At 41.0% G+C, this 17,475-nt stretch overlaps 1 protein-coding gene across 1 annotated transcript in view; it reads left to right on the top strand.

Annotated features, from left to right (window-relative positions):
• Positions 1–17,475, top strand: part of Cog7 (conserved oligomeric Golgi complex subunit 7) — a 146,632-nt gene that overhangs the window by 14,476 nt on the left and 114,681 nt on the right. The window contains exons 4-7 of the mRNA XM_080272423.1: positions 936–1,040; positions 2,591–2,722; positions 7,497–7,680; positions 15,298–15,491. Coding sequence (XP_080128549.1) covers positions 936–1,040; positions 2,591–2,722; positions 7,497–7,680; positions 15,298–15,491 — 615 coding nt within the window. The remainder of the gene's footprint in view (positions 1–935; positions 1,041–2,590; positions 2,723–7,496; positions 7,681–15,297; positions 15,492–17,475) is intronic.

The raw sequence follows: 17,475 nt of genomic DNA, 5'->3' as shown, positions 1-17,475 counted from the left end.
GGGGTAATGGGAAGGAACTTTGTGTCCTTAGTAATTATGGAATTAGGGTTATATAGGTTGGAGAGAGAGAGAGAATAAAAATGAGATTATAAGAGAGCGAGAGAGAGGATAGCACAGAAGTAGGTATGGAGAGTAAAGGAGATGGGGTAGAGGGAAGGAACTTTGTGTCCTTAGTAATTATGGAATTAGGGTTATATAGGTTGGAGAGAGAGAGAGAATAAGAATGAGAGTATAAGAGAGCGGGAGAGAGGATAGCACAGAAGTAGGTATGGAGAGTAAAGGACATGGGTTAGAAGGAAGGAACTTCGTGTCCTTAGTAATTATGGAATTAGGGTTATATAAGTTGGAAAGAGAGAGAGAGAAAATGAGAGATGGACTTACGAAAGACCTATAAGAACCAATTATTTTCGTAAGTTGGGGACAGGCTGTATACTGTTTTTTGGGTCTAAATTGTTGTAAGAGGGAAAATTGGGGTTGGAGCATGGGGTGCATGGGGCTAACTAGGATAAATCCCTTAGGTTCAGTGTACTGTATTTGTTATTTTGCAATTCCATTATCACATGCCATGTTCGGTACCAATTATGTGCGATCACCAAGGGTTGAGTGTATACCTTATCCAATCTGTAGGTGGGGAAAAAAGGTCAGGATGTTGGAAGTGTTGGTGATTTATTTATTCTTTTATGGTTTTGATTTTGAGGTGGAGCTGACTAGCAGTTTTAAAGCACTGAATATGAGTGAATGGATCTGTGGCCCATTTCACTGGGTCTGGAATATACTTTTAATACTTGCATAACTCTCTTTTCTGACATGTCCTTCAGTTGCCATCAGTTTTCTTTCATTTTATGCTTTCCTTTTCATATGTCAAAATCCAACACAACCCATTTTTTAGTGGGAAATAGAATATTGATGATGATGATGAACTTTGACCATTACAGGTGGTGGGTTCCCTGCCTCGTGTCCTACGTGACATAGAGTCCCTGGGTCATGAGGTGGCTGTGCTGAAAAACCAGATGAATAGTGTCAGGCAAGACATTGAGAAGGTGAGGATCTGGTCAGGTTGAGCCCAGTTGGTGTATGTGCAGTAAGGGCTGTTTTAATAACATGTGGCGTGCGACTTGCCTGAGTCAACTCCAGAAGCATGCGATGTGCCTCGTAATAGAGTGATTTTTAAAAAGGTAACATGAAGAGTCTCATAGGAACAGTATCATGTTTTTGTGGGATTTTAGGCTTTCTGTCGTCTCTCATGTTCACCCTCTAAGTTGAGCCTAGAAACACAGTAACAGTAGCTACTATGAATGAAATTTATGCACCTTCTAATCCATTTACCATGGCATTTGCACCTGAGGAAGACTCAGACCTGTCCCAAAAAACTGGTTTTTGATGGTAAAACCAAATGCACGGCCAACAGTGGCTAAGGGAAGAGAGAGAAAGTTGAAATAAATAATCAAAAGTAGCATGCCATGCTCAAATTATGGCTTATTGGATTAAGTGGCAGCTCACTGAGACTTTTGACAGTAGAGAGTCCTTCCTGAGTAGTTGCCAGTTTCCTGCCATCTGGGAACTTTCTGACCACAATAACTCCATATCTATGGTGGATTGAGCACAAATATTTCATGGGTAGATGTGAAATAACATTTCCAAGATGATGTACATTTGAAGTCATATTGCATTGGTCACTAATTTGGCTGTACTCGTGCACCACAGAGCCTGTTTTGCAGTCCACCCTACTGCAGTCCATGGGTTAAAACTGAGAACATGAATGTTTGGAAAAGCCCCCAGATTTTTATGATTGTCTCTCAAGGATGTGATTATAATAAAGTACATCTGACCTTTCTTTATCATTGCTGACTACACTTTGTGATGTGAGATGAATGGATCATGAATTTGGCTGTCTGTTATCATTTTATTTTTTCTTGGAGGGAACCATCTTGTGGGCTTATAGCCTTTGGTTCCTTCCTCCTTACATAAAAAAAAATAATAATAATAATAATAATCTGACAGTTACATGCATCCTGCAAATAACCACAAAGAAATAGGGACATGCACACACATACTCGTATGTACGTTCAGTTTTAATAATGTGGCCCATTGTATGAATAATGTCACCAGGATACAGTTCTGCCATGATCATTCCCTGTCTGGGGGTTCCTAGGCTTATGTGAGAGAGAATATTGTGATACAGTGCTTTCGAACACATGTAATGAAGAATTTTGTGATACTTTGGATACATCCAGGACTTACATTGTGGAGAGAGAGAGAGACAGACAGACAGACAGACAGAGAGAACATAAGAACTCGCAGAGAGAAAGCGTACTGGTAACACGGCTGCTGCAGGTGGGTGGCATCCTGTGCTCCTATGCCGGGCCTTGAAAAGGCTTGTGCTGAAAGCCTGCAGATACCGGCAGAGGTCTGGGAAAGAGGTTTCTTTTCTGTTCTGGAAGCCACCGGCACAGGGAGAGCGAAAGAGAGGGAGAGAGAGACAGAGAGAATATTGTGATATTTTGGAACTAATCTCTAATACATGCAGTAATTAGGAATTTTGTGATACTGTACTTTGAGACTTACGATGTGTTCTTTGTGTTGTGTAAAGGTGGAATACAACACTGCAGCCAGTATGCAGACCCTGGTGAAGCTGGACACACTGAAGGGGCGGCTGGTGGCATCCTCACAGGCTCTACGCGAGGCTGACAACTGGACCACCCTCTCCACAGACATTGAGGAGGTTAGTAGCTGGAGACATTATAATCTTTCTACTTTACAAGTAAAGTTGCATACTGTTCACTTAAATAAAAACCTAAGTGAACCATGAACAGTGGTGTGGTTACTTAAGATAATTTTCAAACTTTTTCATCCATCCATCCATCGCTTAATTTTTTGTTGGCCCATGAGGAGCGTAGGAGCCCGGGGCTAGGCAAGTTGGTCCTGACATTTAAAATGAGAGTGAACTGTCAGTATATTATGTGTCCATCCATCCATCCATCATCCAGTCCAGTATTACCCTGGCAGGAGCATAGGAACCCAGGGTTAGACTACTCAGTCCAAACAATTTAAGTGAGGGTGATTACCTGTAGACACTCATCCCTGATCGTCATTACATGAACAGTAAGCCCTAACCACCTTTTGCAAATAGACCTTGATGGGTCACAGCTGGGTGAAGCACCCAGACTTGCTAGACCACCAGACATTTAAAACACTGTATAAGGGCAGTGGGGCTAATTATCTGCATTGCTACACGGGACAAATCCCACCCTCGATCTCACTGCTGAACAAAATCATTGAATGGTAGCATGAACAAAATACTATACGCATGTGTACCAACAACAGTGAAGGAGTTAACCTGGTGTACTAGCCAGAACAACCACTTTCAAATAGTTGACCTTTATATATATATATATATATATATATATATATATATATATATATATATATATATATATATATATATATATATATATATATATATATATATATATATATATATATATATATTATATATATATATATATATATATATATATATATATATATATATATACATATATATTTTATATATTTATATATTATATATATTATATATATATTATATATATATTTTATATATATATTATATATATATATATATATATATATATATATATATATATATTTATATATATTATACTTTATATATAAATTATATATATATATATATATATATATATATATATATATATATATATATATATATATATATATATATATTTTTTCATGGTGGATACATTACACATACAACTGCAAGACAGAGTCCACTGGCCAAAAATTGCCATCTTTCTGTTTGAATGCCAAATTGTAACAAAAGATTAACACTAGAATATGATGCTGCTAATGGAGAAGTGTTGTGGAAAGGATTTAGAGCCATGATATTGTGATATTCTGCCATTAGGCTGTGGGAAATAAGCTGTAAAAAGACAAACATTTTCCACTGAGTGAAAGTAAATGAAGTGTGGTTACTGTAGGGATTTTAATTTTATTCTCTTTACAATCTGGTAGGTATTTATGAAGTGCATCTGTGGTGAAAGTTACAGTAATCTCTTGTTTATCCAATAATTAAACCAAGGCCTTGTCGAATAATGTACAGTATTTTGGCAGATGCCTCTTTTTTTTATATATATATATATATATATATATATATATATATATAAGGATTTCAGGGCCTATTCCTCGGGGGCAATGGCCAATCCCAAGGCCCAGTAGTCCTCCTCCACCTCCACATGTCGCCACTTCAGCACTGACACCCACCATCCATATTGAATACATGCTAGGCGTGTCATACAGGACTGGTGTATAGGCATTAGTGAGGGTACTTTTATGACATGTTGGCGGGTCTTCTGGTAGATCAGGAAAGTCTACTTTTGTGAAATTCAAATCCTTAAACTGTTCCGTCCCAGCTGGGATTCGAACCAGGGTCCATTAGGACTGCAGGCCACCTCTCTACTGATTCAGCTAATTCAAGGCACAGAATTCCCTAGAATGATAGGGGGGGGGAAATGCAATTTAGCATATGTAGTGAGGGGGGGAAATGCAATTTAGCATATGTAGTGAAACTCATACCGTGATGAATAAGGGCTGGTAACTCCCCTCCTCCCCCCAAAAAAAGAAAAGAACAAAGAAGAAAATCTGTCCAGCATACTGTTATGGTGTTGGTATGCCTGTGAGCACAGGGAGGCTGATATTTGGTGATGTCATGTACAAGCAAATGTTTTGATTGGCACCTGCATCTTTGCTGGCCTGTGCATGTTCTCATTGGCAGTAGCACCTCTAGTCCGAGTCCCAGAACTTTCCGGAATAACGGACCTCCCTAAAAAACTTCTTGGATTTCTTACATGTTAGTGGAAGCAAACGATACTAATGTAAGTATTCCGTACTAAACTAATTCATTTAAATGAATATTTTGAGTGTCTGCTTTATTAAAAGCAGTCAGTACTAAAGAAATGCCTGTTGGATGCGAGACCACTTTATAAGGAAAAAAATATATATGAGCAAATGATCAGGATAGTTACGTGGAGCCAAGATTCTGGGGACATTTATGATATGTGGATTATTGTGTGGGACATTTCACTGGTCATGCTTCAGATGGTTCTTCCATTTATGTCCTTTCTCTTTCCTTGTTTTCTGAATCCTGCCTCACCCCGTCCGTAGTTGGGAAGAAGCATTATGATGATGATGATGATGATGATGATGACTTAGATACTGGATGCAGATTGCGTGTCTAGCACTGCAAACTTAAGTACCCAAATACAATAGGTATGTCCTTTAAAAAAAAAAAAAAAAAAAAAAAAAAAAAGTTAAAACTTGGACTCTTACAACAGAAAATACAGGGGGCCCTTGAGTAATGTGATTGTGCAGCAGAAAATATAGTGGTCCCAAGAAAAATGTGGTTATTGTTTTCTGGGAGCATGCTGTATTAAGGTATTTAGAATTGCACTGTTCAGGCCTTATAGGTTCATTTAATCGTGAAGAAAATCTTTTAAGCACTATCTTTTAATAAACCTTTTTAACATGATGATATATTTCTAATTTTATTCAGGGTACCACTTGTCAACTTTTAAGATATGAAGAATCTCAAGTATTGTAGGGTTAATGAAGGCTGTATCTAAATTCTTGGGTTCAGAAAGTGTCTGCTAAGCAAGGTATAATGATCTGCAGGTAGGTGGAGTAAAATGGAAAAATCTGCCACCTTATATCAGTAACTTGTCTTATGGCTTCTTTAAGACCTTTGTACCCTCCCAAATGATGGAATCTGAGCCATTTTGTTGCGTTGGATTGGGACATTCCTTGTCAGTACTTGTGACTTCCTTTAGAAAGGGTATTATTTTCATGGCTGAGAACCATCTGAGTGTAATTTGCCTCCCCCCCTCCCCCCCTTTTTTTTTTCATTTTTATTTTTTTATTTTTTTTAGGTCCACAGTAAATTACAGAAAGAGTGTCTGTTACAGGGCCATTGCCGCTCATAAGGCTTATTTGCCAGTTTCTACTATACTTCATTATTCTTATTGAGGCGAAGATGCACTTGACGGGTTGATGATGATTGGCTGAATGCAACTTGTCCAAAAAATATATGCTAACCCAAATTTCCCCCTAAGATATTTGTTGTCAGTTAATAATGCTAGATTATGAAGAGAAGGGAAAGAAGTTGTATGCGGCTTTCATGGATTTGGAGAAAGCATATGACAGGGTGGATAGACAAGGATTGTGGAAAGTGTTAAGAATATATGGAGTAGATGGGAAGTTGTTGAATGCTGTGAAGAGTATGTACGATGGTGCGAAGGCTGCAGTGCGTGTGGATGGTGAACTAAGTGAATTTTTCTCTTTGAAAGTTGGTTTGAAACAGGGATGTGTCATGTCTCCATGGTTGTTCAATCTGTACATGGATGGGGTAATAAAAGAGGTACAAGGTAGGGTAGTGGATGTTGGAGTGGCCCTGGTGAGAGAGGATAGTGTTTGGAAACTCCCTGTACTGTTGTTTGCAGATGATACTGTGTTGTTGAGTGAAGACGAAGGGGAGCTGCAAGGCTTGGTGGATGAGTTTGAGAGAGTGTGTAAGATACGGAACCTAAAGGTGAATGTAGGGAAGAGTAAAGTGATGGTCTTTGAGAGAGGTGAAGTTAGTGAATGTACAGCGAGGTTGGATGGTGAGGAATTGGAAAATGTGAGTACGTTTAAGTATTTGGGTAGTGTGATGAGTAAGGATGGAGGTTTGGAGGGTGAAGTGCTTGAAAGGGTACAGCAGGGAAGAAAGGTTGCTGGTTCCTTGAAAGCAGTGATAAGAAACAGGGAAGTGAGCATGGAAGTGAAAAAGTTACTACATGACAGTACTGTATTGTGATACCAACTCTAACGTACGGAAGTGAAGCTTGGACATTGTTTGAAGGACACAAGTCAAGAGTGAGAGCAGTGGAAATGAGTTATTTAAGAGGAGCCTGTGGAGTCACGTGGAGAGACAGGCTGACGAATGAGGATATAAAGGAGCGTTGTGGTGTGGATGTGGATGTGATAGGAAGCGTTATGAGGAACACACTGAGGTGGTTTGGCCATGTGGAGAGGATGGAGGGTGAAAGACTGACGAAGAGAGTGTATGTGAGTGAGGTGGAGGGGGAAAGAGGGAGGGGGAGGCCGAGGATGAGATGGAGGGATGGGGTGGAGAGGTATATGAGAGAGGGGGGTGTGAGTTGGGAGCAGGGCAGTGAAATGGCGGGGGACAGGGCGACTTGGAGGTGATTTGTTTGTGGCCACCCCAAACGGGATTGAGGCGTCTGGCAATAGATAGATAGATAGATGAAGTAATGTTGCATTCAGCCAATAATCACCAATCTGTCAAGTGCATCTTTGCCTCGATAAACAAAAATGAGTATAGTTCACGTCATTGTACTTATGGAAAGAGTTGAGGTGTATAAGAACACATCTCTGATGGATGATGAAGACTGCTGATAGTTTTAGAGTACTATATTTGTTTTCAGGTGATGGATGGAGGGGACATTGAGGCCATAGGAGGAAAACTGGTTGCCCTGCAGACATGTCTGGGTATTCTGACACATGTACCGGACTATGAGGAGCGCGTGGCACACTTAGAAGGACTGAAGGTGCGGCTTGAGGCTCTGGCCAGTCCTCACCTTGTGGCTGCCTTCACACACCACAACCTTGGTATGTTTATGTTTGATGGAATGAGTTCATTTTCAAAACTTGAATAGTAAGGCATATATATATATATATATCTGTCCATAGCCAGATACTTTAATCCCAGAGAGGGAGGCCATAACTGAATCATTTATTTCTGTGTCATTCTCCCCTTCGCCATCAAACTTCCCTCTTTCCAACTCACACCTCCCTTACTTATATGTGTCTCCATTCCATCCATCCATCTCATCCTTGATCATCCTTTCCCCTCCCTCTGTTCACCTTACTCATATGCACTCTCCTAGTCAGTCTCTCAGTTTTTGTTCCCTCCACATGGCACTTCAAATGCTTTCCAGCACATCCACATCAGCAAGACACTGCTCCTTCACATCCTCATTTTTCAATCTGTCATCATGTAAGTTTACAGATAACTTATTTTTATTCCTCTCACACTTGACTTATTCTTTCCAACTGAGTTCAGGCTTCACTTCGGTACCTTTGAGTATGGGTCACAATACTGTCATGCATTTTTTTTCTTTAACTTACTATTGCTTATCACTGCTTTTGGTGAACTTGCAACTTGTCTTCTTGTTGTATCCTTTCATGTAATTCATCCTGTTTCCATCCTTGTTCATCGCTACCTAAATATTTAAAGGCATTCATGTTCTCTGTTTCCTGACCATTCAGCCTCATGATGCAGTGGTTGACTTCATTTCCCTGAAAGGCCATAACTTCACTCTTTGCTGCATTCATTTTTAGGTATTGTTTCATGCACACACTTCAAGACTTATCCACTAAGCCATGCAAATCCCACTCATCTTTGCCTAATAATACAGTATCATCACCAAACAATGGTACAGGCCATTTCCAAAGTCGTGTTTTTATGAAATTCAGTGAGCTTTAGTTACGAGGTGGGAATGAGTCTCTTTAGTTAAATGACTGTGGTTTATTAGGAAATAAGCTTTCATACTGGACTAGACTGGTTCATGTAAAAAGCTTATTTTTTAGCTATGAAATCATTTTTCAAAATAAACCAGAGTGTTCATTGATAAATCTTAATTTTGAGTGAGGAACGAATTTTTTTTTGTTCTTAAAGAACCCAGCCATGAAAATAAACTTTATGTTTCATTACCATATGTTTCTGAGCATTGTGTCATTCATGCTGTAAGCCATTACATGGAGACTAAACTGGCATTCAAGTATACCTCTGTCATCAAATCATTTAGTTAAAAACAAAACTAATGGCTTATCACAGGCAAGTGTATACAGCACAGTGATTCCATGATTATCAGGCTCTTGGTTATAGTGATTTTCATTATCACTGCTAAATAAAAATCCATTCCCACCATTATTATTTTTAATTCTTATATGTATCTGCAGTAGGCAGCATTCACTCACTCGATGTAGTGCTGCTTCGGGTATCTGCCCTTTCCTCTCCTCCATCCTTCTTTCCTTCCATCTTCTTCTGTCCTTTTTTTCTTCATTCTTTCCTCGTCTTTCTGCCTATGGATGACTTTAGACTCCCTCCTCTGTCTTTCTTTCCTTCATTCTTTCCTCTTTCTTCTGCCTGTGGGTGACTCTACACTGAGTGACAAGCCAAATGGTTTCCTTTTCACCAGGAATCCATTTACTGTGCTGGGTGGTAACCATATAAACAAATTTTGGCTTCTGGTGGTTTAGTGGGTAATTATGGTGCTCCAATCAGATTGAGCCAGTGTAGGTTTATATCCAAGGGATGGTTGGGGTTTATTGCTCATGCAATGCCACCCGGATGAGTGAGGCTGGTCACTCTCATCTTAAATGTCAGGACCAACTTGCCTAGCCCCGGGCTTCTATGCTCCTCATGGGGCAATGTAGGATAGGATGATGGATGGATGGATGGATGAATTTTTATTTTTATTTGTGGTAGATGGGGGCACTCACCATCCACTCACTCGATGTAATGCTGCTTTGGGTGTCAGCTCTTTCCTCTCTTCATTCCTTCCTCTTCTGTCTTTCCTTCTTTGTTCTTCCTTCTGCCTATAGGTGACTTTACACTCCCTCTTCCATCTTTCGTTACTTAATTCTTTCCTCTTCCTTCTGCCTGTGGGTGACTCTACACTGAATGACAAACCAAATGGTTTCCTGTACACCAGGAAACCATTTACTACACTGAGTGGTAACCACATAACCAAATTATAGCGCCTGGTGGTTTAGTGGGTAATAACAGTGCTCCAGTCAGATTGAGCCAGTGCAGGTTTATATCCAAGGGGTGGTTAGGGTATATTGCTCATGCAATGCCACTCAGGAATGAGTGAGCCTGGTCGCTCTCTTCTGAAATGTCAGGACCAACTGCCTAGCCCTGGGCTCTTAACGCTCCTTATGGGCCACTCAGGAATGAGTGAGCCTGGTCGCTCTCTTCTGAAATGTCAGGACCAACTGCCTAGCCCTGGGCTCTTAACGCTCCTTATGGGGCAACTTAGGATTGGATAATGGATGGATGGATGGATTTTATTTTTATTTAATTGCTTAATAATTATGTTACTGCACACCTGAGCTGGTTTCTGCCGACAAAGATGGTGCAGAATCTGTGGTTTCTGATGGCTTTGAGGGATTCAGAGGTGAGGCCCTACTAGAGGAGTTAATTCCAGGTGGTGGAGAACACTAATGCTCTACCTCCTAGCCTCAGAACCCCTTCCCACAAGCCCATCTCAGGGCTCTATATGATACATGTTTCTTCGCTGTTGTGCCATTTTCATATTTTTCTGTTAAACTAATCATGCCTGTGTGTATTTTTTATGTTTACCTTAGCACTGTGTATAGGTACCATATGTATTTAGTTGGTCTAAATTGTTTGTAAAAGGGACAGTGTGGGAGAACGAGTGAGATGCCTGGTTCCAGTTAGGATAAATTCCATAGGTTCCGTGCCTTCATAGCTTGGTGCCAATTACGTGTGGTAACTAAAGATCAGTGTATAGGACTCCCTCTGTAGACTATGATTTGGTTTACATTGGTAAAACAGGCAGAAACATGGATGCTTAAATCAAAGAACACAAATGTGCATTTAAGACTGGTATTATGAATAATGCATTTGACAATTTATGTAATTAATTGGAAGGCTAGTCATTTACTCTGCAAGTGTGGTGATCTTTGGAAGTGTTAAATTATAGTCTATGTGTTCATCATCATTATCATCTGGACCTCCTTTCCCACCCAAGGGCAGGGTGAGGAGTAGCAATGTCCAGGCAGCCCAAAATTGCCCAATCCAATGGGCCACGGTTCCATTCACTCGTCATTCAAGCCTCCGAAATCCTGGCTCAATCGGATACTCCAAAAACATTCACCACGTTCTGTAGCTTCACATATCGTATCCGACAGAGTCAATCCAGACGCTGCCACGTTAAAAAGGGGCGCCAAAAATCCCTGATCATGCACGTCTCACAAAATTCATCCAGCCAGCACGATCTCCTGTCATTTCCCTAGCCTCACTGACTTCCAAACCTCTCTTACTCACACATTCATCCACCATATCTCTCCACCTTCTCCTTGGCCTACCGTGCCTCCTCCCTCCTTTGAATTCGCTCAGATTAACCTTCTTCACCACTCTATTGTTATCCATTCTTTCCACATGACCATACCATCTCAGTATACTCTCTTCAATTCTGGTGTCTACCGACTTCCTCTCTCCACATCTTCCACGAATCACATTATTTCGTATCCTATCCACCCTCTGTACTCCACATACATTCCTCAGCAGTCCCATCTCCACTGCTCTTACTCTTGACTTTTCATTTTCATGCCACACCATGGTCTCACATCCATATGTTAAAGTTGGCACTAACACTCCTTCATGTAAGCCTCGTGCAGCTGCAACACTCAAGCCTTTGTTTCTTATCAAGGCCTTCATTGCACCAGCTACTTTTCTTCCTTGTGTCACTCTACTTTCAGCTTCTTTTGCACATTTTCCTCTCTTTTCTATCACTGTACCCAGGTATTTGAACTTTCTCACCAATTCCAGTCTCTCTCCATTCTCTGTTACATTGCACTGGGAGTCACCTTCTCTCTCAATAATCATCACTTTACTCTTTTCTACATTTACTCTCAAGGAACGACGCTTACAGACATCAGCAAACTCTGCACTAGCCTACCAAGTTCTTGTCCGGCACTTGCAAGCAGTACTGCATCATCGGCATACAACAAATTTGAGATATTCCATCCATCACCATTCATTACCAATGCCATCCCTCTCTCCATTACTCGTGTTTTCACTTCTCTCATCACCCCATCCATTAATACATTGAACAACCATGGGAACATACAACCTTGTTGCACACCCACACTGATTGTGAACCATTCACTTAGATGCCCATTAACCTTTACACATGCTTCACTACCATCATAAAAACTCTTGACAGCACCTAACAGCTTACCCTCTACACCTTACATGCACAAAACTTTCCACAATCCTTCTCTGTCCACTTTGTCATATGCTTTTTCCAGATCCATGAATGCCATAAACACCTTATGGTCCTTCTCACAAGCCTTCTCTACTATCTGTCTCACTGCAGATATTTGGTCCACACATCCATTGCCACTCCTAAAGCCACCCTGTTCATCACTCACTAGGACATCTGATATCTCTCTGACTTTCTTTATAATAATTCTTCCATATACCTTCCCTACCACACTCAGTAAGCTTATGCCACGATAATTCTTGCACTCACTTCGTTCACCTTTATTATTGTACATGGATACAATCACAGCCTTTTTCCACTCTGCAGGACAGTTTCACTCATCCATGCTATCTTACACATCTCCAACAAGCACTTCATTCCATTCTCTCCACTACATTTAAGCATCTCTGCATACACCTCATCAACCCCAGCTGCTTTCCCATTTTTCAGCAGCTTCACAGCACTCTTCACCTGTGCGAGTGTCACGTCTCCTGACACTGCATTCCTTCTCTGCACACCCCCAAAACCAATCATGTTTACATCTGCTCTGCTCTCTCTGTCCCCATTCATCAGGCTTTCAAAATATTCTTTCCATCTGGTCCTTACTTCATCTCCATGAGTTAGTAATCTACCACCTGCATCCTTCACACTGTCCCATTTCTTACCGCTTTCACTTTTACATTTCCACACCGCTTTCCAGAATAACTTTCTATTTTCAGAGTAGTTCACATTCATTTTTCTTCCTAGATCCTCATTTACCTCCTTCTTTTTCCTCTTCACTAGTCTCTTTACGTGTTTCTTGCTTTCAGCATATTCAGTTCTTATTTCAACTGAACTTCTATCCTGTAACCATTTTAGCCACCTCTTCCTCTTTTCCTCCACTGCACTCTGTACCTCCTCATCCCACCATGCTGTACCATTCTTCTTTGTTGTTACTCTTGCCACACCACATACCGCTTTAGCATTCCTAACTAAGCAGTCCCTATATGCATTCCACAGTCTGTCCGGATCCATTTCATTCCAATTCAGTAATTCTAACTCGTCCTCTACTTTGGTCTTGTATTCATCTGCCATTTCTTTGATCCTCAGCTTCTCAACTTTCAGTCTTTCTCCCTGACTGCTTCTCTCTCTCTTGATCCCCCTCACTCCTTTCATAAAGATATAAAATTTTCAGTCAAAGTGGTGGTTCATATCAGGTTGATCTAGTTTTGAGTACAGTATACTGATTCATAAGGCATTGTCATTTTGGTCATGCCATGTTAGAAGGAGTTGTGGGGTGGGTGGTTTTGGGGGTTTGTACTGTATGTGCTTTTCCACTGTCAGTCATGTTAGTGGGTGTTCAGGTTAATGTGGGTGGCATGGTTACCAAAACTGTCTGGATAATGGAAATTATTTCAGTGTGTTTGTAGACCTTTTTCATTGCCTTTTTTTTTTTTTTCCAGTAAGCCTTTGCTGTGAGGTAGGAATGAGTCTCCTTGGTTACTGGTCAGATAAGCCTTTGAGTCCAGCTGCACAGGGTCACCAGTTGGGCTCAAAGGGATTAATCTTCATTATGTTAGAAAAAAATATATATTACGGTGCATTTTTTGGTTTTGGATTTGGTGGATATGGAGATTAACAAAGAAAGTACTGTACGAGGTCTGTCCAAAATGTAACCAAACATTTTAAGTAGCACACCAACTAGCCGGCCTAGTGTGATCGCGATGAGAGCTCTGTTTAGTGGCAACTTTGTGCTTTAGTCTAACACTTGCCGCATCACGCCACGTTACCTAATCATCGAGGTACACACGCTTGAGTGAAAATATGTTTAGTGCATGTGGCAAAAATCTTGTTTTGCCAGAAATCAGTGACCTTTCAGGGTAGATTTCAACATTGGGAACAAAAAAAAAGTCTGCAGGTCCTAGATCTGGAGAGCTGAGCAGCTGGGGTATGATAGTCTTCTCAGTCTTTGCCAAAAAGTTGAGGATAAGGAGTGACGTGTGAGTGGGTGCAGTATCCAGGTTTTGTTTGTCCATGCCTCAGGCATTTTCTTTCACACTGCCTCCCTCAGATACTTCAGGACATCCAAGTAAAACTCTTTATTGACAGTCTGACCATGTGGAACAAACTCACGATGAACAACACCCTTTCATGCAAAAGAGACAATCAACATACATTTGAGCAACTGTGATGTGCTTTTTTTTATTGTGGTGATGTTCCAACCCACTGTGATGACTGCCATTTTGTTTCCACATTGTAGCCGCACACCCATGTTTCGTCACCTGTTATTTTTTTTTTAGAAAGTTTTCATCAGTATTCATATAATCAAACAGCACCTGACTGACTATGATACACTTCTCTTTTTGTTCATCTGTCAGCAGATGTGGCACAGATTTTATGGCAACGTGATGCATCTTCAGTTTTTGGTTAAAATTGTGTGACACGAACTTTTACAGATGCCTGCTTCTTCAGAAACTTCACAGACAGTCAGGCAATGATTTTCATGGATCACAGAACACATGTTTGTATTATGATTGCAGTCTCTGGACGTGGAAGGCCATCCAGATCTGGGACCATCTTTGGTGATGTTCTTCCAATTTGAACTAATAGAACCACTTGTGACATTGTGTATGGCTCAAATAGTCCTCCCCATAAGTCTGAAGCAACATTTTTTAAAAGTTTTTACCAATTTGAAACTGATGATGGATATGCCAACACACTGCTCTTCAAGATCCTACATTGTTCGACTGCAACAAATCACCAAATGCACTAAACCCATGTTAGCCAAAGCATGTGTACCACGATGACTAAGTGACGTTGCGTGATGCGACTAGTGTTAGACTAAAGCTCAAAGTCACCGTTCAACAGTGCTTTTATCGCAATCATGGTAGGCCGGCTATTTGGTGTGCTATTTAGTTCAATTTCTTTTTGGACAGACCTTATACAAGGTGTACAGGAAGTGCTAGAGTGCTTTCGTTCTTTAAAAATGATTTTATGAATATTGCTTACCTGTCTCTTGTGAAGGAAATTATCAAATTTAAGTTTAATTTATATTTAATTTTTCCATACAGTTGGCCATTGTAAATTGGGTGTAACTGGCAAATCAGCTGTATAAGTAGCAGTGGAACTTTAACAGGCAATTTTGTATGATCTAAAAGTCCCCCCCTTCCCCTTCCCCCCCCCAAAAAAAAAATGACACAACAGGGACTTGCTTAATTTTTACACCCTTTAGAGGAGTCTGTGAAATATGCACGTCTGTTGCGTTCACTGGGTCGTGTGAATCAGCTGGAGAGTTACTACCACAAGTGTGAGATGGGCCAGCTTGGCACAGCATGGCGAGGAGGTGTGGAAGGCTCTCAGCTCAGCACCCCTCCCACCTGGCTCACATCTTTCTATGATCGGCTGTCTCTCTTGGCCTCACAGCAGGTGGGTGAAGGTAATACAGTACCTCCTTATTTCATCCTTAGTTATATATGTTAACTCTTTCACTATGAGGGATTTCTCTTAAGCTGGATAAGATTGTTTAGGTAATATAATTGGCAAAAGATGTGGAGTAAGGAAGACAGTTGATAGGATAGAAGAGACTTTGCACAGATTATATGGACCTATAGAGTGAATAGATGTAGATAGGAAGTTGAAACAGGCATAACCTATGTGAGTGTGTTTGAAGGTGGGAGAGAGCATAGAAGGCTGAGAAGATGGTTGATGGGTAAGGTAAATGAGTGTGTGAAAAAGCAAAGTATGGATATTAATGAAGCTAGAGAATTGATGAGGTTGTGTTTGTTGGTCATGTGGAGAAAACAGAAAATGAGAGGTTGACTAGGATAGTGTATGTGAGTGAGCTGCATGGGGAGAGGGAGATTGAGGTTGAGGTGGAGAGGTGTATGAATGAAGATAATGTTAGTTGGAGGAAGGGCAATCTGATGGGAAAGGACATGGAGACCGTTTGGTTGTGGTTACCCCCTGTGCAATTTCAGTGTCAGCTTATAGTTAGTTAATGTTGGTTGAATGAATTATCTATGGGAAAGTACTGGTGAGTCTCTTGAGTGTGTGGACAAGTCTTGTTATTTGGGAGACATGTTCTGTGCTGGAGGTGGGGCTGGAGGTAGCTGTGTGGCTAGGGCAAGGAGTGGTTCGAGGAAGTTTAGAGAGCTGTTGCCTTACCTGACATTGAGAGGGCTCTCCCTCCTTACTAAGAGCTCTTTATGTGCAGCATGTTTTAGGAGTGCAATGTTGTATGGTAGTGAGACCCAGGGAGTAAAAGAGGAGGATATTTGTAGGCTCAAATGTACAGAAAGGACAGTGATTAGATGGATGTGTAGTGCATTCGTGAATCTGAGGCCTGGAGGTGGGGGGGCTAGGTGTAGGGTTGTAGAGTTGAGAGGATTGATGGGACTGGGGTGTATTGGTACTGTAATGAGGAGAGTTAGATTAAAATGGGTTGGGCATGTGGAGAGGATGGAGGATGACAGTTGGGTGTGGAGGGTGAGAAGTGTGAATGTCGGGGGTAGGGTTGCAAGAGGCAACCCACAGAGACCTGGGATGAGGATATAGAGTGTGACCTCAGGGATAACGGACTGAATAGGGAGGCCACCAGAGATCAAGCAGCATGGAGAGCCGCCATCAGGTGACCAGAACCAATGCATTCAAACATGTTGGAGCCTTTGTAGATTATACAAATGATACTATACGAAGTACAGTAAAACCTCACTACAACGGACTAATTGGGGCCCAAGCCATTCTGAAAAAAGTGAAACTCCGATAAAAGTGACAACTGGACTTCCCCCTGCTAACCCAGACTTTTTCCAATATATCAGACATTAGCCCGTACCCTCCCAACATCGTATGTCGTACGACAGTACATGATAGCTTCCGTGGACCCACTGTCGTACGCCATACAATTCTCAATTGCAAGGTACATTGCGTGCACATTTTTCAAATTTCGCAGGTGATTCGTGGCAGGCAGATGCGTGATACTTTCCTCTAGTGTATGTTAGTGGAAACAACAGTATCAGCTAGTTAATTGTGCCAGAAATCGGCGATTTATGGGTGGTACTATTATGAACATATGTTATTTTCACCCCTTTCTTTCATATATATATACCACAATATTGTTGCTATATACTGTATGTACTTTTGTAGCAAATAAAAGTAAATATATGTATTTAGGTTGGTTTTGATTAGTTACCCGCCTCCTTCCCACTGTAGAAAACAGAGCAGCCGCACCAGCCCGGCCACAGAACACCTGGCTGAGGTGAGGAGGGATCCACCTTAAGAGCACTTAGAGGTGACGGGAGCAACTTTCTTGGTGATTTTCGTTAGTTTCTTACCGAAAGGGAATGTTTGAGCAAAAAAAAAAAAATTAATCGGGTTTTCAAGGGGTGGGGGGCCCGAAAAAACTGGGAGGATA

This window comes from Coenobita brevimanus, chromosome 1 (genome assembly GCF_032717465.1).
Source record: "Coenobita brevimanus isolate Jiangsu-jjx chromosome 1, ASM3271746v2, whole genome shotgun sequence".
Classification (NCBI taxonomy): Eukaryota; Metazoa; Arthropoda; class Malacostraca; order Decapoda; family Coenobitidae; genus Coenobita; species Coenobita brevimanus.
Note: the sequence above shows the minus strand (reverse complement) of the source record. Positions and strands in the feature narration are given on the sequence as shown.